This window comes from Phaseolus vulgaris, chromosome 9 (genome assembly GCF_051622355.1).
Source record: "Phaseolus vulgaris cultivar YP4 chromosome 9, ASM5162235v1, whole genome shotgun sequence".
Lineage (NCBI taxonomy): Eukaryota > Viridiplantae > Streptophyta > Magnoliopsida > Fabales > Fabaceae > Phaseolus > Phaseolus vulgaris.
In genome coordinates, this window is record NC_143506.1 from 31,482,593 (window position 1) to 31,507,942 (window position 25,350).

General features: G+C 33.0%; 3 protein-coding genes across 3 annotated transcripts; 1 reads left to right on the forward strand and 2 right to left on the reverse strand.

The window, feature by feature from the left end:
* Positions 1–1,042: 1,042 nt before the first annotated feature.
* LOC137823167 (FIP1[V]-like protein) lies at positions 1,043–12,457 on the forward strand. Its single transcript, XM_068628319.2, has 9 exons — positions 1,043–1,911; positions 3,085–3,338; positions 6,028–6,154; positions 6,228–6,296; positions 6,403–6,546; positions 6,746–6,847; positions 7,437–7,783; positions 7,977–9,606; positions 11,125–12,457. Exons 1-9 carry the CDS (start codon positions 1,177–1,179, stop codon positions 11,686–11,688), a joined length of 3,972 nt encoding a protein of 1,323 aa, XP_068484420.2. The 5' UTR covers positions 1,043–1,176; the 3' UTR covers positions 11,689–12,457.
* A 1,649-nt stretch (positions 12,458–14,106) lies between these two features.
* On the reverse strand, positions 14,107–15,976 carry LOC137821670 (temperature-induced lipocalin-1). The gene is made up of 2 exons (XM_068626379.2): positions 15,393–15,976; positions 14,107–14,482 (listed from the first exon to the last, which is right to left on the reverse strand). Exons 1-2 carry the CDS (start codon positions 15,765–15,767, stop codon positions 14,297–14,299), a joined length of 561 nt encoding a protein of 186 aa, XP_068482480.1. The 5' UTR covers positions 15,768–15,976; the 3' UTR covers positions 14,107–14,296.
* A 3,567-nt stretch (positions 15,977–19,543) lies between these two features.
* Positions 19,544–24,769, reverse strand: LOC137820788 (two-component response regulator ARR12). Its single transcript, XM_068625032.1, has 6 exons — positions 23,887–24,769; positions 23,368–23,520; positions 22,713–23,114; positions 22,514–22,590; positions 21,076–22,251; positions 19,544–19,857 (listed from the first exon to the last, which is right to left on the reverse strand). Exons 1-6 carry the CDS (start codon positions 24,032–24,034, stop codon positions 19,783–19,785), a joined length of 2,031 nt encoding a protein of 676 aa, XP_068481133.1. The 5' UTR covers positions 24,035–24,769; the 3' UTR covers positions 19,544–19,782.
* Positions 24,770–25,350: the final 581 nt, after the last annotated feature.

Below are 25,350 nucleotides of genomic sequence, written 5' to 3' on the forward strand. Positions count from 1 at the left end.
TTCATGAGTTAATTGAGAAAGAAATTGTAAAGTATGTTTATTGAAAACATATCACTTAAAAGATTATTCAAGTTTTTGCCATTGAATGATTTTAAGATGATATGAATGTCCCATGAATTCAAATTCTCTAATATAAAAATAAAAAATTCTTGACATAAAAATAAGAATTGTCTCTCTAAAATATTTAAGTTCAATATTACTTCAATAGAGATAAAAAATTTGAAGAGATTTTTCAAAATAAAGCTACATTATTAAGTTGTTTAGTTTAATTAAGTTGTTATATAAATTTATATGCTTACAACAAAACAATTATATGACATTTTTTAATATAATTAATATTTAACAAAACATCAAATATTATATTATACAATCTCTCTTGATCATAAATTTTGTTATTCACACATTTTATTATCGTTACAATCACATTTTCTTACGAAAAATTATATTATTTTACTTACATAACCACTCAGATACTTTTCAAACTCTCTACTTAACACACTCTACATGAATAATGTATTCTTTTAACAAATTTATGTAGTTTTTAATATAATCTAATATTTGTATAGTTTTAATGTTGGTGTCATGCAATCAATATTTTTATTATAATACAACTATATATATGTGGTTCAATTATCTTCTTATCATACAATACAAGATAGTTAAATTATTATTTTTTAGTTTATTTAAATAAAATATCATATTGAAATACGAAGCCCGAGGTGATACTACTTGTGTTTTTATTAGTCAAGTGATGTCATGTACGTATAAATTTCGACATAATAATAAAATATAGAAAATTAGATAAACAAAAAATATTAAATAAATATCGAAGTTATAACTTCACATACTTTTTTATATAAATTTTTTATTTATTCTTGTAACCTAAATTTTTATTTATTCTTGTAACCTAAGTTTATAATTATTAAAAATTAAGAATGAAATGAAATTAATGTATGTTAATTATTTGAGATTTTATTTTTGAAGTGAAAATGCAGTTAGTGGTAATTTATAAAAGAACTAAAATGGTGGTTTAACCTAGGCAAATATGAAGCTGAGTCCATAGAACAAACACCGAAGCTGTGGCATCAGTTGCCAAACCTACAAAACCCTCTCTTCAACACAGACGCACGCACTTTCTCTCTCTCTTTTTCTCGTTCAAACTCTCTTCTTCATCCAATGGAAGACGACGATGAGTTCGGAGATTTATACACTGACGTTCTCCGTCCCTTTGCTTCACCTTCATCCTCTGCGTCGCAGCCACAGCAATCTTCTCCTGCGCCTCCTTCCATCGATCTCAACCTCAATCTAAACGCCGCACAGATCCCCGGCGATGCATCTCTCGATGTTTCGCCTGCGCGCAACCAGCTTCCTCTCTCCGACGCGCAAGAACCGCAGCCCTCGGCTGCCGAGGAGCCGGCAAAAATTCCCGAGGGGGAACCGCAGACGGATTCCAACCTCGCCGGCGCCGACGCGGGAATTGATCCGATCGACAGGGAGGTGAAATTCGACATCGAGGAGGAGGACGACGGTGGCGATGGCTCTCCGGTTATTCCGGGCCTGGCCGGCGAGGCACCGGCTGAAGAAGGCGGTGAGGGGGATGATTGGGACACGGATAGCGAGGATGATTTGAAGATAGTGTTGAACGAGAACAACCACATGGCCATGGAACGGGGAGGGATGGTGGAGGGTGACGAGGGAGAGGAAGACGGGGATGAAGAGCTTGTGATTGTGGCTGGTGGTGATCCGAATCAGGGTGTGGAGGAGCAGGAGTGGGGGGAGAATGCTGCCGTGGCTGCTGGGGAGGGTGAGAGGAAGGATGCCGCCGGCGAAATGGCCAAGGCTGGGGGTGCTGTGGCGCCGAAGATTGGGTATAGCAATCATGGATATCACCCCTTTCATTCCCAGTTTAAGGTCAGTGTTGATTAAAAGAGCATTACTGGTGGTCATGTACATTGTAGTGTGAATAGAAGTGCCAAATTGTGTGTTTGCAGTTGGTAGAATGGTAGTTGTAATTGTACAACTTGCTGTAGGAGATTATTTTATTTTGTCAAATGAACTTTGATGATTTGAAGTGCAGAATGAACTGTTTGTTCAGGTACATTGTAGTGTGAATCGAAGTGCAAAATTGCATGTTTGCAGTTGGTAGAACTGTAGTTGTAATTGTACAGCTTAAAAAATACACTTTTTTTTTACGAAAACTTGAAAAGGACGAAAGAAAGGGAAAACTCTGAACTATGACAAATAGTATTTAACTACTTTAAAAATGATATGGTCATGGAAATCTGGATGACTGTGTGTTGAAATTTGTACTGATTTCCTGTATCACTAGGTGTGAGCGTGATTCCAGTTAGCTTTAATTTAATTGTCTTTTGTTTAGGAAGATATTTTCTGCTTCTTTATGTCGTTAAATTATTAAGCAGCGGTTCATCATGGGTATTTGTGTATATGTTTTTTACTAGTTTGTGCATGTTGTTGTACTCAGTCTGTTGTTGTATATTATCTGAAGCTTGGGCTCAAAGACGGGACAAGCTTAGTCTAATGTTAATGCAATGATATATTATTTGTTGTGTGGGTAAAATATATTTGACCACCTTTTTTGTTGTGAACTATTCTGGTGGGGCCATGTTAAAAATTTCATGCTTGTACGTATTTCTTTCATCTTTAGATCTTTTGAACAAAAATTGACTTTTGTGTCCATCTTAGTCTTTGAATATCTGTAATAAGAGAAACTAGTTTTGGCTAGATGCTGTTTTTTGGTAAATCATTGGCACAATTAATAGAAGTGCGGCTATTGAAATCAAAGGCCAGGGCGGGTGGAATTTGTGGCTTTACAAATTGTCCATAAAGGGGGATTGTTGACAGCTTGAATTGAACTGGGTCTTTCAAGTGAAGTTTTTGACCTTAACAAGTGGTATTGGTTTTTCTTTGCAATTTTTAAAGAAGGGAAGAATCTAGCTGTATTTTTTCAAGACATTTTAGTATTTCATCTGTTGATTTCATGATAGTTCTTGGTTTTCTTACATATGATAAATTGTGGCTTATTGAAATGGAAAATCTAATTATTTTTATTTTGTCGTTGCACAGTATCAGTATGTTAGGCCTGGTGCAGCACTAATGCCTGGAGCTACTTCTTCTACTCCAGGAGGGCCTCCTGGTCAGATTCGTCCACTCGTTAACATGGCTGGTCGAGGTAGAGGGGATTGGAGACCACCCGGACTAAAAGGGCCTACTGCTATGCAAAAGGGTTTTCATGGAGGTCCTGGATTACCTAGTTGGGGCAGTGCTACTGCAGGGCGCGGTTTTGGTGGTGGATTGGAATTCACACTTCCTTCTCACAAGTAATTTTAAATTTTCTTGAACTAAATTTCATTTTGTTTAGTTGTATTAGCCCCTAGATTTGAAGTTGTTGGATTGATACAGTTGTCAGCCAAAGTGCAAATCTTTCTATTTAAGAGCATAACGCCCCAAACACCATGATTTGATTGTGACTTAGCCTACCTAACTTCTATCACGGGACAATTAATCTCTCTCTTAGCAATTGTCTTGTTGAAAATTGAACTTTTGACCTTAGCTCTAATACCAACAGTTGGATCGAGCATTTGCCATTAGACTAAAAGGATAGTTAGGATGCAACTCTTTCTACTTAAGAGTGTAACACCCCAGACATTATGATTTGATTGTGACTTGGTCCACCTGACCTCTGCACGAGACAATTGATGCCACCTACCACAAAAGTGATTTAGAGTAGCTTATTTTGGGGGAATAATCACTTTTCTTTTGTTGCTGTGAACTTTTTGAGAAAGCTTTTTTAATTAAATTAATTATTTCCTATGACATAAGCATTACAAAATTTTTGAGTGGATAAGTAGTATTGTAATTTAGTAGAGTAGTGTCTAGAATCTTAGACCTTAGTTATCGAATCGAGATTCAAACTGTGAATTGTTTTTCATGTATTTTAAATTGTAGAATCTTATTATGAATCATAAGATACATGATAAATAAACTTGTGTAACCTATGACATAAAATAAACTTAATCCTTAAACAACCACTCATTTTTATAGAAAAATAAAAGATAAAGAATATAATAAATGTAACACCCTAAAAGAAAGAGAGGTATGTACAAAACTCAAATGTACGAAATAGACTCTAGTATTCACATAAAGCATTTATATACATGCTTTATGAAAACAATATGAAGTGTCTAATTCCTTCCAAAAGACCCATATTAAGCATTCTCTATTGATGCCTTTCAGAAACAAGATATCTATTGACGTCTTCTGAACGACCCATATTAAGCATTCTCTATTAGAGACTAAAATCTGATCCATTTTAGTACCCTCAAGTATGCAAACCATATCCAGACCTCAATATGTGTTCTGATGATACAATAAACTCCCCTTCAACTTCTCACCAGTTGATGTCTTAGTCTACATGAGTTAGACCATTAGTGAACTCATGTAGACCATTAGTGAAGTTAGATCTCTCTTACAACATAGATCTTTGCATAGTACATACATTTAGCCATGATTCATATGTCATCTTTGATTTGTGACCTCAACTTTCAGACATTTCATTCATATATATCACGACATACTCAACATATATTCTTATTCATATATATGTATTTCATATTTCTTCCTTCATCATATAAGTTTTTTATCATACATAAACATGTCATTCACCTTATGTATACATTACAATTCACCTTATATAAAGTCATAACTTATTCAAGCACACAATTCAAAATTTCTACGCATAAACATAACAAAAATATTAAAAAAAAAACTAGGAAAAACCACTTGAAAATGGGTGTTAGGCGATATCTCCAATTGAGCGAAGATAGTTCTATCAAGTGAGGGCATTAGATGAAGCATTCACTAGAGTGACTTAGACGATACCTCTACTTAAGTGCTTTTGATTTCGCTTTAGTGAGGGTATCATACGATACTCTCACTTAAGTGACTTAGATGAAACCTCCTGCTCCAGAATTTAGACAATTTATAGAAACGAATCTATCTCACTTGGGCTTCACATAAAGCATGCATTAAACACTCATGCATAAGAGTTTCAGACATGTATGCACCAATGAACCTCAAACTCAACATGCAACACAAGATTGTTCTACTAAGATTATCTAAGGTAGCTTCCTTTACCTAAAACTCTCAAGCTCTTGAGAAGCTCCTAGCTTTACTATGAAAACTCTAGCACTAGAAGCTTTGTGATAAGATTATTCAGCAGATATGATCCTTAGTACTCCAATTATTGCAAAATGCGATCAAATTTTGAAAAAAAGATGAGATTCGAAGGGACGAAGGTAGAGGAAAAACTTAGAGAAGGAAAGACAAGGTGTGCATTTGGGTGAGAGGATGAAAAGATGGAAATGAGGTATTACAATAAAAATTATATACTAATTCAAATTGATTTTCTTTTAAAAATATAAATAAAAAGAATCCTTTAAAAATAACTAATTTTGCATTAAAAGTATATTGAAAATAAACAAATATAAGAATAATTATATAGTAATTTAAGTAATAACTGCAATTTTTACAAAAGAAATGAAATAAAAAATATTAATAAACAACTAATTTCATATCAATAAAATATAATAACACTCATGTACTAAGTTAAACAATAATTAATTTTTCTTTACCAAGAGATAAAATAAACAGAACCTTAAATAATATTAATTTTTTATAGAGAAAAAAAACAAAGAATAGAATATAAAATATTACTGCCAGTGCAGAATATAAAAGCAGGACAGCATTATTAATGCTGTCAGTGCAAAAGATGAAAAAGCATATTCACATTGTAAAATATTATCCTTAAGTGCAAAAGCTATCACGAACTCTCTTCTCACTGTTTGTCTTCTCCAGACTCTGCTCACTATTCCTCTTCTTCGTTGTTCCTATTTACCACTGTTCGTCTTCTATGCTGATTTGCTGAACTTTTTCTCTTCTAAGCTTCTTCTCCACTGTGTTTCTTTGTAATTTTCAGTGCTTATATTTAAACCTGCCAATTGTTTTCAGGACTATATTTGATGTTGATATTGAGAATTTTGAGGAGAAACCATGGAAATATCCAAGTGTTGATACATCAGATTTTTTCAACTTTGGTTTGAATGAGGAGAGCTGGAAAGATTATTGCAAGCAGCTGGTAAAATTAACATACTTCTGACGTTCTCCACAAATTAGTGTAGATTGAAAAACCTTTTTATTTTGCCTTTTAGGAGCAACTACGCTTGGAGTCTACAATGCAAAGCAAGATCCGTGTTTATGAGAGTGGTCGAACAGAGCAGGTAGAGGAGCTCTTGTATTTTAGATTTAGTTTTCCCTGTCAATTTCCCAAAGTGTTTTTGTACTGATTATTTTATGAAGTTAATAATCTATTTGATTTCATTCCAGGAGTATGATCCAGACTTACCCCCTGAATTAGCTGCCGCTACTGGCATACATGATGTTCCTGTTGAAAATGCAAATTCTCACAAGTCTGATATCAGACAAGATGTTATGAAAGGTTCTGGGACTGGACGTGTGCGACCACCACTGGTATGTATTTGTTTTGTAAAAAAACTATTGACAAGATACTTGTGTTTGTTGCAATTTCTCTCATCAATATACTTGGTTTTTGTATGCTTATCGGGCTTCTTTTTGTTGGTTGATGTAGCATATCATGTATGTGGTGGATAGTTTTCCCTTTTATTGATCTAATTCTGTCTCTTGGCTTGCACATATTTCTTTCGTACAGCCAACTGGTAGAGCAATACAGGTGGAAGGTGGTTATGGGGACAGGCTTCCTTCCATTGATACCCGTCCTCCCCGAATCCGTGATTCAGATGCAATCATTGAGGTATTTGATGATTTTCATGTACACCATATGTGTTATTATTACTCTTTTTTATTGCATGTGCAGTATAGCCCCACATTAGGCCTCGTCCTCTTTGTAAATGGCCTGGTCGTACTCTATTCACTTGACTTTTAATCTAAAAATTATTGGTATGAGTAAACAAACCACGGTTTGATAAGTTAAAATGATCGACCAACCTAAATGTAAATTAATTATTTCTAAACTAAGAATAAAAAATTCCATTTTTTTATATATTTAACAAAAACAATGCATGAAAATTAAGACTCCACAACTAAGAATTAAAGATTTCCCATAATACATTATTTTTGTCCATCAGCTCCAATTTTTCACATAATACATAATGAATTAAAGAATTAAATTTTTAATTTAACATTATTTTTGCAATTAGGTGTTTTTTTCTCTTTTCAAGTGGGTTGGTTGGCCAGTTCGGCCCACCACTGAGGTGGGCTTGGTCCAATTCTGTGACCTATTATACAATTTATCTCAAATTTGGCCACATGGTTGTTCACGTTTTGACAGCTCTAATGTGCAGTGTACACATTGCTAAATTGCTAAATATTTTTGTCTGCAGATTGTTTTACAGGATACAGAAGATGACCATTCCTCTGCTGGATTTGCCCAAGATCCACCTGAGGGTGGAGAACCCCATAGAGAGGATTTTAGAGAAGACCATGTAGCTGGAGATGAAATTCCAAGGCTGGAGCCCGAGTATTTTGATGGTTTCTCACAGGATTATAGTGGTCGAAAGAAAGTGCTTCCAGGAAGAAGAAAGCCATTTATAAATTCCAGTCCTGCGAACACGGCTAACGGGGATGAAAAATTGTTATTCCCACAGGAAGAATCAATTGAGTACTCTGGCTCTAGGGGCCAAAACCATAGGTCCTATGGTGGCAATTTTAGCTCCTCTCAAGATGAAAGGTACTCGAGTGTGAAGATTCCTTAACAATAATTTAAAATGTCAACCTTTTTTTGTATGCTTATATTTTCTCCTCTGCTTTACTTTGTTATCATATCTTATTCATTTGATAGGCATCCATAAATCGGTAAAAATTTCTCATTAGATTTTAGAGACTATTTGAAATTCATGAATATTTTACTTTTGTATTTACAGGAAGATGCAAAGAAGAGTGCGTGGTCAGTCTCCTCCTATTACTCCTATTCAAGAATTAGCAGCTGATAACAATAAAAAAGAAGAGTCAGTCGAAAGCATGGAAGGTAGACATGATACACCTGTTTCATCCCCTGTCATTAAAGATGTAAGGGAGTCCAGTGTAGTAGAGGACAAAGATACTGAACTTGAGGACACTGGGACAGCTGATGGAAGTTCCAAATTGGAAAAGGAGGACACAGTAGATAAAGTAGATATTCTTGACGACGGGGTAGCAAAGAGACAGAAATTAACATCCCGAGTTGAGCAACATTTGCTTGACGAACTTGATGATTTTGAGGACTCGAAAGCTGCAAAAAGTAGTGATAACAGCAAAGCAAGATCAGCAAGCAGCAGGGATAACCATAAGCGGCGGGAAGGTTTTGAAGAAGAGGTAGTTCAGGATCCACGATCAGCACATCTGAGTAGCATCAGACAGCACCCTGATGAAATTGAGCAGGGATTTTATAGAAGAGAGCATGATGCCAAGCAAGAACCTGAACGAAATCGCACGATAATTAAAGGTAGAGAGAGACCATACACTTACAAGGACCGGCATCTTAGCTTAGCTCCTCAGTTGCACACAAATACTGATGGATTTGATGGACAAAAAGAAAGGGACAATTCTGACATGGATTGGGCACGGAGAGATGATGATCTCTATAACAGAAGGGTTAGAAATGATGAACCAAGAAAGAGGGATAGGGCTAAGGTTCGAGAAAATGAGAGAAATGACAAAGAAGACAACCTTCATTCTAGAAAACTAATGGATAATGGTAGTAGCTACAGGGTTTCATATGATAAGGATGTTGGGTCTAGAGACTCAAGACATAGGGAAAGAGATGACGGCTTGAGGATGAGGTATGAAGCAGTGGAGGATTACCATGGCAAGAGGAGGAAGGATGAGGAATATCTTAGGAGGGAGCATATTGATAAAGAAGAAATTCTGCATGGCTATAGGGAAAATGCTAGTCGGCGGAGGAGAGAAAGAGATGAAGTATTGGATCCACGAAAGAGGGATGACCTGCAAAGAACTAGAGATAACCCTGATGATCAATATGCGGCTAGGCAGAAAGATGAGGCATGGGTACTGAGGGAGAGGGGTGATAGGCAGAGAGATAGGGAAGAATGGCATCGGATGAAACAGTCACATGAAGAACTCCTACCTAAGCGTGAAAGAGAAGATGGACGGAGTTCTGTAAGAAGTGGACGAGGAGCTGAAGAAAAATCATGGGTTGGTCATGTTAGGGCTAAAGATGAACATAAAATTTCTGAGAAGGAATACCAATCCAGAGAAGCAATGCGTCACAATGATCAATTGAAGAGAAGGGACCGAATTCAGGATGAAAGTCCACATCATAAGGGGCGAGATGATGCTTCTGCACGTGGAAATCAATATCCTACTGAGGAAAGGCGATCTAGGCAGGAAAGATCAAGTAGTCGTAGTGATCGTGTTGCTAATGCTTCAGATAACCAAAAAGTTAGGCATAGAGAAGGCTCGAGGAAAAGCAAAGAACGTGATGTTAGTGACCTTAATAGTTTAGGCGTGTCCAAGAGAAATCAAGAAAATCAAAGTGGTCCAACCAATGAGAAGGTATGCACACTTGCATGTAGAACGTGAAACTATAAGGAGAGTAAAACAATCTTTTTACATGAAATTAAGTATTCTCTATGTGACTCTTAGAATCACAAAGGTCTAGAACCATGTTGAGTTTGCAATTTACTGACCAGTAATATTAGAAGTGTTGGTTCGAGCCACATAATGTATGCAATGACACTCTTGACCATGAATAACTAACTAGCTTTTTCATTTTCATTGTTCCTCCCCATTTTCATATGTTGGGAGGAGGTAGAAATTAAAGAGATATGTCCTTTCAAGGCATGATTTCTTTCTTTTTGTCTGACTAGGATTGCCAACTTTGAAGATTCAACTTCTGCAAAGTAGTTAGGTGGCTTTTAAACATAATGTATGCTGAGGTTTAATAAATCCACCCAGTGTTAATTGAAATTTATGACATACTCTATTATGGGATCCATTCTTAAGTATCTTGACAGTTTATGACAAGCTTTTTTCTTAAAATTATTGTGTATTATCCTGTTGTTTATCTTGATGTTTGGCTGAGAGATTGCTGTTGTGATCCTATTCGACTGCAGTAAAAATATCATCTTTGTGACTGGTGATTGGAAGAAACCTTGTTATTATGATATATATTTTTGTCTTGATTTCTCAGAACAGTATTATTACTATATAAAATCCTTTTTTATTTCTTTTCGTAAGTAACTAGAGTTGATTAAAGAGGACTGTTAGCCAATTGATAAGTGGAATAAGCCGTGCTGAAACTTGTGGCATGTATTAACAAATCAAACGTTAATTCTTGGTTGTTACCTGGAAATAATTTGCTACTCAGGAGTTACCATAAAATGCCGTTGCTTGAAATTGATAATGGAGCATTCGATTTTATATGAAATTTCAGTATCTTTTTATCAATGTAGATGATTTTGCCTAACAAGGGTTGTTGTTTTGTTTATTTGCCAGCAATTAAATCTAAGACTCACTTTTAAATTGAGTTCATAATTAATTGCACGTAGTGGATGTGGATGTTAATATTGTTAGTAGTAAGCTCAACAGAATTGAGATTGTATCTAAAATACAAAATTATAGTCTTTTATTCATAAAACAAATAGTAATATTAATGAAATTAGACGAAATATCCTTCTAATCACACTTCATTTTTATTCTCATGAGAATTGGTGGGAAAAGTATAGAAAGTTATATTCTAACCCAGTTATCTCTTATTTATTATATCAAATTGGTTTTATAGTAGGAGTTGAAGCTCGCATACAAAATTGTAAAACCATGCAATCCTATGAGGAATATTGTGATCTTAGCAAGCCTGGGTAGCAGGGATCTTTTGAGACTTTGCTTACTAGGGAAAGTTGATTCTTATTTTAACTAAATTTTGACGTAGACTGTCCCTGTCTCCTGAACAATAAAGTGATTGTGGAGTGCTCTTCAATGTCTTGTTCTGCCTGTTGCTGATGTTGGAAAACTATCATCATTCATTAGATGTATGCTCTTGTTTTCTATAATTGTTAGTTTCTATTTGTGAAGGGCTTGAAAGGATCCGGTGATGAAGAGCGTGCTGAGCATGAAATTCTAGGGCATCACTTACCCAGAAAACAGCGGGAAGACATTTCCTCAGATGATGAACAGCAAGATTCTCGCCGAGGACGTTCTAAATTAGAACGCTGGACAAGCCATAAAGAAAGAGATTTCAGTGTCAACAAATCCTCTTCTTCGTTGAAGTTTAAAGACATCGATAAGGAAAATAATAACGGCGGGTCTTCTGAAGCTGCAAAACCTGTGGATGATCCTGCTAAAACTGTTGATGTTAATAACCAACATCTCTTGTCGGCTGAAGCAAGGGATTCGGCAGATACGGAGAACAAGGATGCTGATACAAAAGAAATGGGGGATCGGCACCTTGATACAGTTGAGAGGTTGAAAAAGCGTAGCGAAAGGTTCAAGCTCCCTATGCCAAGTGATAAAGAGGCCCTCGTCATCAAGAAGTTAGAAAGTGAACCTCTGCCTTCTGCCAAAAGTGAAAATCCAGTAGTAGATTCAGAAGTCAAACAAGAACGACCTGCCCGGAAAAGAAGATGGGTCACTAACTGAATAAGAACTATGAGGGCATTATTATTTGGTGAAAGTCTACTAATCTAGTTTGGCACTGGGAAATTTTCAGCATGGCCTATTTTTTTTATAATTCTAAAACCCTGCAAGCCCAGCCATGCTTAGCATATCTATTGAATGTTGAAAAAGGGCATATATAGGATTTTGTGACAATTTGTACTTCAGTAATGTCATCTTGTAACCTTACTACCTATAACATTCAACGTACACTGTATATATACAAGTAAATTGTAAAACATGAACTGCCATTACAGGTGGGACATATTTTCAGTGTTCAAATATGGCTCTTACCCAGATGATCATCTGGGTAACAATTATTATTGGTGAACATGACCAAGGCTGGATGCAATGACATTCAGAAACCATTGGCATGGCTGGTGGGGCACTGAGACTCATACTGGCACCTTCCACTTCAGGTCTGGCGGCTCAAAGCATTTGGAAAACTTCTTGGTCAGGGGCTTACCCGAAGAGATGTATGCTGTCTGCTTCTCGAACATGTTCTTTTTTCTAATTGAATTAAACAGATGGCATGAATTATTTTCTTTGTTGTAGACTGTAAGCAAGTGTGGATTACTCTTTCTCTTCTATCTTTACAAATTTTACGCAGGAATCCTTGAATATTAGCCATGAGCCTTTGTTGTATCTAGAGATCAAATGACATGTAGTTTAGAGGTTATGAATTTCAACAGGTAAAGAAAGAAGTAAAAGCGTATATATTGTCTTTTACTTGAATGCACATTTGGTTCTTCAAGTATTGTGCTTGTATGAAATTGATCTTTCACAGTTTCAACACAGTGAATTGATTGAGTCTTTTAAGTGCAATAATCTTGTGGTTTTGTTAATTTGATGTTGAAAAATGACGTGGGAAATTATGCAAATTGGAATCCTAATAAGATGGTGTGGCATGAAATAAGTGAAAAAATGTTAAAAATGAAATTTTGACCATTAAGTCCAAAATATCCTGTTTGGAACTAGGAAGCTTATCAAGTTTTCTAGAGTACTCTACAAAATAAGAAATGAATGCTATCATTCACAAATATAAATAAAGGCCCTTCAGTAAAAAAATCTTGTGGTGATGAAGCTCGGTTGCAAGTTTGTTAATCATGATACCTTAATACCACTTGACATTTATAAACATTATTTTATTTTAAAAAATGGTTGTAGGTTTTTATTTTTTTTACTATTACAGTGTAAAAGAAGCCCTATTCTTGACCCTCAACAATAATAAGAGGTGGAAGAAGCTGACAAAGAGAAGGAATTTCCACACACTTTGCATAAATGCATAATGATATCATCTTTAGCTCAAGCTACATCTATCCAAACATCTGACATAAACACCTGTCCATAAAGGAATAATATTATGCCACCAATACATGAAGTGTGTTGGAAAACCTGTTCTGGATGAGTATGGTCACCCTTTCCTAGAAGCTTTGGTTCTCCTTGTAAATATAGAGTTGTTTTTAGTTTTGGTATATTTTAAAAGTAAGCTTTTTAATTTGGTTATGTGAACAATAAGAGATATGTTTGGTTATAAAGAAGCTTACAGAAAGCCTTACTAAGTATAGTCACCTCATTTGTGATAACATTAGATTGGTTTAATGCATATTAGTTTGTTGTAGGAGCTCTTTGAGCATTTTCATATTCAAGTGGCAATTATTCACTTTGCACTTGTCCTTTTCTCAACTGTGTTTCTTCTCCATTTCTTGTCTCAAGTCATGTTTTCACTGTCTTTAATTGCTTTCTTCCACTAGGTGGCTACTCTCCTACAATCCATTAAATCCAAAGTAATTGTTATGTAGAATTAATTGGAATCAAGTTATGAATAAAGTTTAAAATTAAGTACAAAACTTATATTTCTTTAATGCTAGAAAAATAATAAATAGTCATTGAATTTAATAATAATAAAAATGTAACCATTGATAATGACCATTTTTTAGTGATTAAATTTTTCATTAAAACACCAATGATTATATTATTTAATTTTTTTATTAATTTAATTAATATAATAAGTGTTTGTTTTTTTTAATTTGCCAAATTTTCCAATTTTTTTTCTCAATAGGACTAAATGAGGAATCTTGAAAAGTGGACAACATCATCTATAAATAAATAATTGGTTCACTTATGTGTTCATATTGCTTCTCTTATTAATTTTGTATTCATATTTAATCTTAACATCTGCGTCAGTTGTCTTTTTTACTTATTTTGAAAAGGATCAAAATCCGTATTTATAAGGAAGGAATTCCTCTTTGTACAAACTACAAATTTTATATGAAATTTTTTTCAATTGATTCTTATCTCTTTAATGAATTCATCTTCTCATTAAATTCCATGTGAATAAGGTATTTGATATGTTCTAAATTCTTTAATATGTGCTCAATTCTCTCTAACATAACTTCAATCTTATAACTAAAATAAGATCATCAAAATATTCACAGGCCAAAGTTTATGTACAGATGACAGAGCAAGCATACACACACACATCCATGCCTTATAGAGATTTGAACATTCTTAATCAGTCAACATACACATTACATGAGATTGAAATACATTTGAACAGAAATAAGTTACATATATATATAAAAGTTGAAGTCTATTTCCCAAAAATGGATTTGATCCACCAAATGCCTTTGGTGTCTTTGGGTCCTTCTTCCCCTAGTGGAGGAGGATCACTCTGTGGAGTCTTGTGCAGTTTGCTCACATCATAACCTTCCTCCTTGGCTCTCTCAACAAGCTGCTTGTAGATCTCCTCATCTATTTGGGTATTCCTGCTTAGAATCTATGATTCATACAGCAAAATCAAATTAACACCAAATAAGTTTGAACTCATCACTATCATTTTGCAACAATATTTTGTAAGTTAAACCAATAATTAAACTTATCATGTGCTAATTATCTAAGACGCATTATCACCAGTTCCAACTGATTCTTGATCATATGGGATTGGAAGTATAAATTAGTTATATCAGTTACAGATCTTCTACCCACAATTGGCATATCACTGTGTGGTGATTCTCTAGTCACGGTTTAGGTGAGACAAAAGGTTACTTTGAGAGTTCAGAAAAGATTGAATGATAATAAATCTATAGCCGTGCTAAATTTAGGGATAGGTGTAATTAAAGCTTCAACTTAGTTGAACTCAATACATGAGGCTTGAACACGCATAGGTGTCAGATACATGTATCAGTATCTATGTGAAACATTGATATCATGTTAACGTCAGTGACACGTAAATAGTATGTCCGTTTTATGACGAACACACATAAAACAGACATACTATTTATGATTCGACACGTATTCCGTGTGTTTTTATTGTTTATATATTCAATATGTATTCGACACGTATTTTTAGTACGTATTTTTAGTATAGGTGTTAAGAAAATTTTGAGTATCAAATAATCACACACTCATATATGTTAAAATATACTATTAAAAAAATTATTAATTATTCAAATATTTGTTTAAAATATACTATTAAAAAAAAATTGTTAATTATTCAAATATTTGTTAATTATTTGAGACCCATTACCTAAAAGTGAGCTATTAATCATAATTAGGCTATAAATATCAAATTGCATTTCTTAATAATAAATACTGGTAATATTTAGAATAGTCCGATGATCATTTATTTTGATATGGATATATAAGTAGTTAGGAAGCAATAGAAAAGAGTGGAAAAGGTTAGTTACCCAAAGGTTTTTCCTGGTTGGTTCGCCAACCAAAGCATACTGATAATCATCATCAACAAAGAGGACCCAGTAGTTGCCAGTGACAGGGATGATGGGCAAGAAGGGTGGAACATAAAACTTCACCTTCAACTTGGCTTCATCACTTTTAGGGTCAGCCTTGAAAGCACTACCCTCTATGAAGCTTCTCTTTCCATCACTCCATGTCTCGTTCAGCACATGAACAGTGCCCTCACTGCTGTTAAGGGTATATGTGGCTCTGGTGTTCTCACCATTCCTTGGCTGAAAAAACGAAGGGAATGAAGCAATCTCGTACCATCGACCCATGTACCTTTGCAAGTCCAAACCCTTCACAACATCCATCTCTTTCTTCGCCATTGCTACCTTAAACAACACCCAAACACAAACAACACAATATTTCTGTTCCTTTTTTAAGGTTTCTGATCAGTGTATATCTCTATATATAGAACATAGGAAACTTGTTCACCAATTCTAGAATTAGCCTATATATATATAATTATTATTGTAAAGGGTAGGATTGGAGCATTTTTTTATAAGTAAAAGTAAGAACTTAATCATAATAACTTTAAATAATAGTTGATGTTGTTTATGAAAATTAATATTTGTTTTTATTTATTTATTTAAATTTTATGAATTATGTTTCAATTTAAATTTTTTTATGTCACATAGAAGCTTATCTATAACAGTATACCATTAAAAGTTGGCATGATAGATATTAAATTGGTTTAAATAATAATATTTATCACTCTTATCTTATTTAAAGTGTGTAATTGTTGGTTTCAAATCTTCTAGTAATTTTCAAAAGTATGCATGTGTAAGCATAACTTTTATTTTGAAATATTTATGTTCACTTTAAAATATTTTTCATTTGATTAAATGATATCTTAACATCATAAATTGGGTTTTGAAATTATATTGGTATGTATAAGCAAACAAAATAAGAGGTGAAAAGGTTATATGTTTTCTTTTTTTCAAATATAAAAGAATAGTTTTGATGAAATTTATTTATAAGAATATAGTTTATCAAATAATGATTTCTCAACACCTAAAGTAGATATTTTGTTCTCATGTAGACCAGAATCTTTTAGAATATCAAAACATTTGGCTAAGAAAGTTGTGGATGTGTTTGGACCACCTACTCCATCTAAGATAGAACTTTCTAGTATTCTAAAACCCTTTCTTTTCTCTTTTCATTATTTGTTCTCTTTATTAATTATAAATTCTTTAATTGTTTCCTTTTGTATTTTAATTCTAAAAAGGGATCAAGAGTGTGTTTCTATGTGATTAGTTCTTCTAAGTAAAAAAAAATAATACAAATATTTTCATATTTTTTTGAAAAAAATATTTTATCAAGCTTATTATGAAATTAGGGTTTTATTCTTATAATAAAAGATTAGAATGTTACTTTACATTGAAGTAGAAGTTACCATGAAACCCAATGGGCTATTAATTTTTACTTTATTTTTGTTTTATTACAGTTTCCTCAATTCTCATATGGTTATTTTTAATTTTGAATTAAATAAATCAAAACTTTTTTTTATGAATAATAATTATTAATTTATTAAATTTATAATATTTTGGAAACGACTAGAGATATAATAAACTTATACTATATAACTGGTAAAAGTATTATCTTTATAAATTAATTTTGTAAAGTTGATTGGATTTAATATTATTTTTTAGTGTATTTTTTATTATCATTTTAATTATAAAAATATGATATTTTTCTTTAAAAGATTTAGAAATAATAAAGGAAAAATTAGTTCGTTTTGTCTCGTGAGTTGATGAATTAAACGGATGAAACCAACAAAAATTGACCCATCCAAAATAAATGATGGATTATCAAGGTCACCGAATTCATCCTAGTTTATCATTCCTAATCTTTATTCTAATAAAAAAATTATGAGAACTTTTAATAATTCTAAAAAATCTCCTATAATTAAATTTATATAATATTTGCAACTTATATTATACTAAACAAAAATATTTGTAGCTGTAAAGAGACCTTCTTAATTTTTTCAAATCATATAGTTTTTATACAACATTTGGATTGTTTGGAAAATGCCAAACTTAACCAATTGTAATAGCTTGAAGGGCAAGAGATAAAGCTTAAGGAACAAGAAATTGCTTTAGACCAATCCATCCATTTCAAGTGGATGCTTGGAGCTAAAGACACGCTACAAAATGAAAAAAATTTCATTTTTTGTTCCTCAAAATTTAGCAATATTTTGCCCACATATGCACACATGTATTTGTAGTTATTTTTTATTATAATTAATGTAAATTATTATCATATCATGTAAAGTAATAAATTGAAAATAAATTGCAATAAATTTGGCCAAATAAGCAAGTCTTTAAAGTTTGTGTTTAATATACCTTAGACATTTAATAATAACATTAATGAGAATTAATTTAAACACTATAATGTTTTTTTTTATTCATGAAAGAAATATTTTTAGAGAATTTATTTTTATGACAAGAAACATCCTAACACAATGTATTTGTCCCAAATAACTATAATTGGCACTCGGTGCGCACGATACTATCTTTTTTTATATGCAGGAATTCATTATAACTTTATTAATTTTAATTATTTAATAGAAAATTTTAAAAAGTAAGTATAACTATGATAAAAAAAATCATTTATAAAAATTATGTGAATAAAAATATAATAAAGTTGAAAATATTAGGTATAAAAACGAACATCTTTATAGATATTATTTTTCTCAGTTAATTTTATATGTTTTCTTTAACATTATTATATTATAACATTTATCTAACGTGCATAATGTTAGATATGACAATTATGTAAATATTTTTTTATATAACAAATCCTCTTAAATCGTGCACTAAAGAAAAAAGTGGAAAATCATAAAATTAAATTAAGCTAAAATTAAAATTAATACTAAAAACAAGCTTTTACTTTTATAGTTTATTCCAAAACCATGATGAAAATAAAATAAAAAAGGAAATTCGAAAAAATTAATACTAAAAACAAGCTTTTACTTTTATAGTTTATTCCAAAACCATGATGAAAATAAAATAAAAAAGGAAATTCGAAATACTTCTTTCATAAATAAAATTTTAAGCGTAAATTTGGTTATTTTTAATTCAATTTATATTATTATTTTTATTGAGTATTTAAAACTTTTATTTTTCTGATTTCTGTTTCTAAATTTTTCGTTAACTTATGATTGTTATCTTCATGTTAATAAATATAAGATTTTGTGATTAATATAATTAATGTTATGATTAAATAATATAATAAATGAATTTTATTATTTTATTATAAATGTGTTGGATAATAAAAAACTGTTATTAATATAGCAACTTTATTATTTAAGACATTTTCAATAAAAATAATAAAAAATAATGTTATTTTATATCTATAAAATTTCACATTTTTTAACATGTAAAAACAATAAACAAATCACGTTATCCACTTAATTGAAAAATATAATAAAATTTATGTTTAAAAAAATATTTTTTTGAATGAATCCAAATATGCAAGAGGTGTGTCTTATCTTTTTTTTTTTTTTCTTTAAAAATGATATTTTTCTTTAAAGATTTAGATAACAGAATATGAATTCATACTTATTTAATTTTAAATATTTTTCATCAACATCCATAAAGATTTAGATAATAGTTACGAATATGAATTTATTTGTGATCCCTTCCCAAAAAAATCTAACACCCTTATTATAACCAATTAAAAAAAAAAGAACAAACAAACTAAATATAATAAATAAGATCACACAAAGGACTATTGTCAAAATCGTTGATAAAAAAATGAATAGTATGTGTACCAAAACTAAATTCAAAACTGTAAAAAATACACCGACAAAAAAAATTAGTCTTTTTTAATTTGAAATGTCTAAAAAATCTACAATAAGTAAATATTTTCTTAAAAAAGTTTAAAACTTCTCATTAATTAATAAATGACTATTGATAAATGCACCACAAAAATAGCTTTACCTTAAAAGTCCAAAAAAAACACTAATGTTTAATCACATTTTCATGCAATTGAAATTGTCAGCAGTGTCAATATTTTCTTTCCACTTTCAGTATTCACACACTTTTATATCAAAGCATCTTCAAAATAACGTGTATATTAAAAGTTATACAAACAAAAGTGGGAGAGCACCAAGAAACACATTCATATTACAATTATTTTATCTAAACCAATACAGAAAATTTGTATGGACTACAAGATTGAAAACAAGATAGAAGAAGATGGCCACACATGTCCTCAAGTAAAGAAACAATGTTGACCACAAAGATAAATTTAGTGGCAGAACATAAAAATAAGTACATCAAAGAAACTACACAATCAATCAGCTCCAGAGACAGATAAATGATCCTGAATAAGAAATCAGTTGCATGATCCAACAGGGTAGGAGGCATCAAATCCAATTTCTCCATCCAACAATGTCAACTCATTTTGTTCCTGCATCATAGTACTCTTGCATTAACATGATATAAATTATATAAATTCTTAGGGAGATCAATTCTTAAAGAAACCAAAGGATGTAACTGCTTAAATATGTACTTAGAACCTACCTCAACCTCAACAAATGAATGGATGATTGTATGATGCAGCAAAGTTTGAGAGGATTGTAAGAAGACAATAAAGTTCTCCATAACATGTCAAGGTTTAGACAAAGTTTGAGGAGAGGAATGTAAATGACCCTTTTTCAAATCACACGGCATCTATAACTGCAGATTATGTGACTACATTTGGTAACATTTTATATAATAATCAATCACTTAATTTCTCATGTACTGTTAACTGAATTGGCATTAGTTTGTGTTGGCATAACAAGATTTATTAAAAAGTGTACATTAAGCCTAATTCAATCTTATAAAACCGGTTGAAAAGATGATGTTTGGACCTACTTATATACTAAAAATATTGATGCTGGATTTTCAACAAGATTTGCATTTGCTAATTCATTCCAAAACAGCAAAAGTACAGAAAAAAGTTGCACAGTTAAAAACATAAAATTTATTTTTTTCTAAAACGAACTAGATCAGAAATATGTAACGAGTGACAGAAGGCTCAACCTAAAATCTTGTTTACTACACATATAAACTGCATAAACCTTCATATTTTCCATTGCATATGAAAAATCACCTGATGTGTTGATAGTAACTACCAAATGGCATCGCCAGACCAGATGAAATAAAAACTAGGCAAAGTGATAAACTGCAGCTAACAAACATATTTTTCGTACACAGTCTATCTAAACTTCATATATATCTAGATCAAGGTGACAAACTGAAAGGTAACAAACATTTACTAGTTATATTGAATTTTTTATTTATTTCTGAAATGTGGATTTAACTAATAAAGTTAAAGTTGATGATTATCTAGATCAAGTTGACAAAACTACAGCTACACAAACATCAACAAGAAACAGTCAGAGCCCGGGAAAAGCAAGAAATAAAGACTCGAATAATACTATCTTGCTGCCATGCCAGAATGAAAGGGACGATCTCTTAGTTCCTGGTTTGTGAAAATAGTAAAATTGTGCTTTTATTATGATTATCTAAAAACCGATCTTTTAGGATCAAATGCAACAGGAAAATCATTTGAAAGACGGGGAAGAAACATGAGCTTTCCTTTAAAGAATGGAACAAACAAGAGTAGGCTATTTAATCATACCCTTTTGACCATTGCACCCATTATGTCATCCAAGGTACCAAAAGTATTATGCATAAATCCTTCTTGGGACTTTAGTTGCTCCAAAATGTAGGCTTCATTCGACTTCAGTGGAATGTCAGAAGAGAATTTATCAACTTCAGTGCATGGGCCAACCAAAGATGCATCAATTCTATTGCTACAAATTGTATTATTTTGATTTAAGCCACGCCCCATAGAACTTGTTGCTGCACTAGAAGAAGCATATGAATTTACAGGATTGAAGGGACGACTCATGTTTTGGTCATAATCCAATTTATGTTCTTCCCACCTTTGTTGTGGTGTATAGCTTAAAGGCTGTATATCTTCCAAAGGAACAGTCATTGCCATTCTGGGAGAAAAACCAACCGGACTGTTCCCAATATGAGTACCTGAGTTGGAAACATTGATGCCAGGGGGAGGCAGTTGGTCATTGCTGAAAGCCTCACACAATGGCAAGGAATTGGCCGGAAATTTGGACAACTGTGCTGCATTCTGCCAGTCTTCATTACACCGATTATAATCCAACATATTGGAAGAACCACATATGCCAAAAGATTCTGCACTCAAGGAAGCTGCTCTAACAGAAGACTGATTTCTAAATGCTCCTGGGCTATGTGTTTGCTGTGGATTTCCTTGTAAAATTATATGATTATTTGAACCACATGATATAGAATTGTTTGGACCATTAACTGCAGCCCTACTGTCTGGGAAGCCAGAGGCAACTGCAAATCCACTTGAATCAACTTGACTTCGCTGCGATAAACCAGTTGAACAGTTGTTTTGCTTAGATTGGTTAAGCTCAATTGATGTTGGAATGCCCTGCAACAAACTTGAGTTCTGATTTGCAGAAAAAATGGATGGCTGAATGTTTCCAAGTGTGTTTAAGGAGCTGTTGATGCTTTGAGTCTGAACAGGACGGATAAGTGCCGAAGAACTAATTCCTCGCATGTTCAAGCCAGCTGGGGAATTCAGCCTACTGAAAATTCCAGAAGATGCATATGATGGTAATGTAGTGTTTGAGATTCTTCCAGAACCAGAAGCAGTGCAAAAATCTCCAAATCCATCTATTGAACCCATTCGTAGGTAAGAATCACTACCACCCAATGCAGCAACCATGTTAGCCTGATGGTTTGCCTTTTTCAGATAGAGTCTATACTTCTGCAATACAAAAAGAACAGCAAGATAAATATGGCACAGAACTTGTCAAGTAAGCCAAACACACATAGGTGCCATCCACATGCTACTTAAGAAGTAAAAGTCTTAACACTTTCATAGTTGGCATTGCTATTAATTCGTTGTTTTCATAATACTTCCATCACAAAAAATTTAAGGAATTATCTGATCTAGAAGATTTTCATCCCTTGAACTGTCAACAACTGAATCAAACAATTATAGTAACTACAAAACCAAGAATTTATACCTGTAGATGGCTTGCCACATTTTCCCTTGTAAGCCCTTCAACATTCATCAGGTCAAGAATTTTCTTGGGAACAGCCTCTGCAGTAAAAGGTGAATAAACATGGCATTAGGGATCATAGTACTCATTTTGTGATATGAAGTTACAATGTACCGAAGTCAAACAAATTGGGAACGTTGTTTATTTGCTTTCACTAACTTACTTTCTAGGCCGAGTTGATTAACAGCAGCAACAAATTTTCTATGCAGCTCGACAGACCAAACAACACGAGGTTTCTTCTGTGCTGAGGGGTCATCATCATCTCCATTCCCTTCCCCATCATCTTCTTCTTCCTCACTTTGGTCCTTTCTTTTTTTACCAAGCCTTCTATTCTGGTCACCACTGTTTTCTGATCTCAGGCTTGGGCTACCTTCCCCAGCAATATTCAGAGCCTTTTCGTCATTGGATGCCTTGCTCTGATCCCTGCCATCAAAATTCTTTCTTCGGACTACATGTTGCCATATGTTCTTCAGCTCTTCAATTCGAACAGGTTTCAGTAAATAGTCACAAGCCCCATGTGTAACACCCTGCATCACCAGCTTTGTATCACTGTGTGCTGACAACACTGGAACATCATAAACAATAATAGCTTATGTCAGTGAATACATTCAACCCATTATCGATAGATTTGGATGATAAAAGTTATTTCCTTAGGATAAATCAACTCCCTAATTTTGGGGAAAACAAAAAGAAACACTATTTACACAAGTTGAGTTGTAATTGGGATAACCTTCATCAATTATACACCAAACTCTCATAATATGATTAGGAAAAGCTCATGTCAAATGCAAGATAAGATAAAAGGAGTGAAAACTTACTGATCACAGGAAGGTCCATTTCAAGTCCCACCAACTCAAGAAGCTTAAATCCATCCATGTCAGGCATATCCACATCGCTGATAACAAGGTCAAACTTATGTCTGTTCTCCCTCAACATTTTCAGAGCCTCAACTGCCTGATTAGTTGTAGTAACTGCAACAACAACCACAAATCAAATATGAGATTTGGCAAAGTCAAAGACATCGTAAACTATCAAAGCAGATCAATTTCCCCCATAACCAAGGCCTACACAGATTGATCACTAATAGTTCTAAATGTTACAATCCAATAACTTCATTAAGAAAATATTCCAATTTGAACCAAAGCCTTCAACTTTTTGAGAAGTAAGAATTTGTGTATCTTGCAAAAAAAAAAAAACCCAAAAGGTAAGGTAAATACATACAAACCACCAAACACTGTATTCATACGCAATGCCAATTTTTACAAGGCAAGCCTACAGGGGCCTAAGCAGAGGACACACAATTTTTTGCTTAACAAAAATGATTAAAAGCAACGAACCCTGATACTGGCATTTGCGAAGCAGATTCTCCAACACTTTGAGACAAGTTGGGTTGTCATCCACAGCAAGAACACGCATACCCACAGGAAAACGGTCAACACACCCATCTTCATCCCCCAAATGATCCCTTTGATTTTCCACAGCCATGTCGGGACCCAGATGAAATAACAGGACTCTTATGCAGAGATCAGAACTCAGAGACCCAAAAGCTTCAATTTTGAAAACGGGAACTTTGCTCTCAAGGCCTCTCTTTCACCAAGAATCAAAAGGGCAAGAGAGAAAGGGGGAAATGAGAACAAGGTTACGAAACCTGTACAAAATGGACAGTGATGGATTTGAAGCCAGCAAAACAAAAACATAAATCATTTAGTATTTTAGTGAAATCTCTCTCTTTCTCTCTCTCTCTCTCCCTCTCTCTCTCTGTCTCCTCTGTTATTTGTCCTTCACTTTTTCCACCAAAGAAACAGGAAAAAAAAGGCTTTGACTTTAATTATTAGTTAATCGCTGATGCAAATGCAAAAAACAATACAATAATGCAGCTTGCTTCCACCCTCTCTAGTTTTTAATACATGACATTCCCAAATTTCTCTCTCCTCTTCACGCCAATGCCAGTGTGACATGTTCCCAATTAAACCCTTTTGGGGACTCATAGAGAAATCCTCATGTGCCCAACTCATCCATGCAAATGCCCCCCCTATGCCCTAGTCAACCAAAAACTAACGACATCATTTTCCCAAATGATTTCAATCATGCCTACTATCAATGCTTCCTATGATTATCCAAAACATAAATGTCACAACTTCTTCGTGGTTATTGAGGTTTAATGGCTTTTTAATTTACTACTAAATATTGATTACCCAAAGTAGGTGTTGTGGTCAACCCAGTAAACTACCCTGTCTTGAAATTAAGAAAAATCTCAACAAGAATCTTCTTGGTTTTATGGTAATCTCCTATAACTGTTTCTTTTTAAATGTATATACCATTTTAAGGTTTCTGTACACGGAATATGGTCAAAAACTTTTCAGGAGAATATTTTCCTTTAAAATCATTTTCTTTTAATTCCATGCTTTTTTATCAAAATGGTGAATACACAGGTTAAAATTTAATCAGAATTAAACTGGTTTTAATAAGGTATTATTACTTTGTCTTTTCATACTATAGCATAGTATATTAACCAATATTAAATTTAATTGTAAACATACATTTGTAAAATTTATATTTTATTTAAAAACCTCATAAATCGTAACACTTGACAAAAGTAAGTAATTAAAAAAATATAACTTATTTATTTAAATTCAACAACAAATAAAATTCATTACTAATAAAACATCTCTTAAAACGATAAACTATAATAGAAAAATATATATTTTTGAACCCCTGATCTCATTCTATATATAAAAAATTAGTTTTAAGAAAATTTAAACTAAATTTTGGACCGATTTCCCATTTAATCTATTGAATTG

Bases quoted from the DNA above. Each gene is read 5' to 3' on its own strand.
- LOC137820788 (XM_068625032.1), bottom strand. From the start codon at position 24,034: ATGGCTGTGGAAAATCAAAGGGATCATTTGGGGGATGAAGATGGGTGT. The intron at 23,115-23,367 runs GTAAGTTTTCAC...ATGATGTTCCAG, and splicing joins AATGGACCTTCCTGTGATCA to TGTTGTCAGCACACAGTGAT. The intron at 19,858-21,075 runs GTATGATTAAAT...ACTATGATGCAG, and splicing joins TGGGTGCAATGGTCAAAAGG to GAACAAAATGAGTTGACATT.
- LOC137823167 (XM_068628319.2), top strand. From the start codon at position 1,177: ATGGAAGACGACGATGAGTTCGGAGATTTATACACTGACGTTCTCCGT. The intron at 6,297-6,402 runs GTAGAGGAGCTC...ATTTCATTCCAG, and splicing joins AGAGTGGTCGAACAGAGCAG to GAGTATGATCCAGACTTACC. The intron at 6,547-6,745 runs GTATGTATTTGT...TCTTTCGTACAG, and splicing joins GACGTGTGCGACCACCACTG to CCAACTGGTAGAGCAATACA.
- LOC137821670 (XM_068626379.2), bottom strand. From the start codon at position 15,767: ATGGCGAAGAAAGAGATGGATGTTGTGAAGGGTTTGGACTTGCAAAGG. The intron at 14,483-15,392 runs GTAACTAACCTT...TATGAATCATAG, and splicing joins CAACCAGGAAAAACCTTTGG to ATTCTAAGCAGGAATACCCA.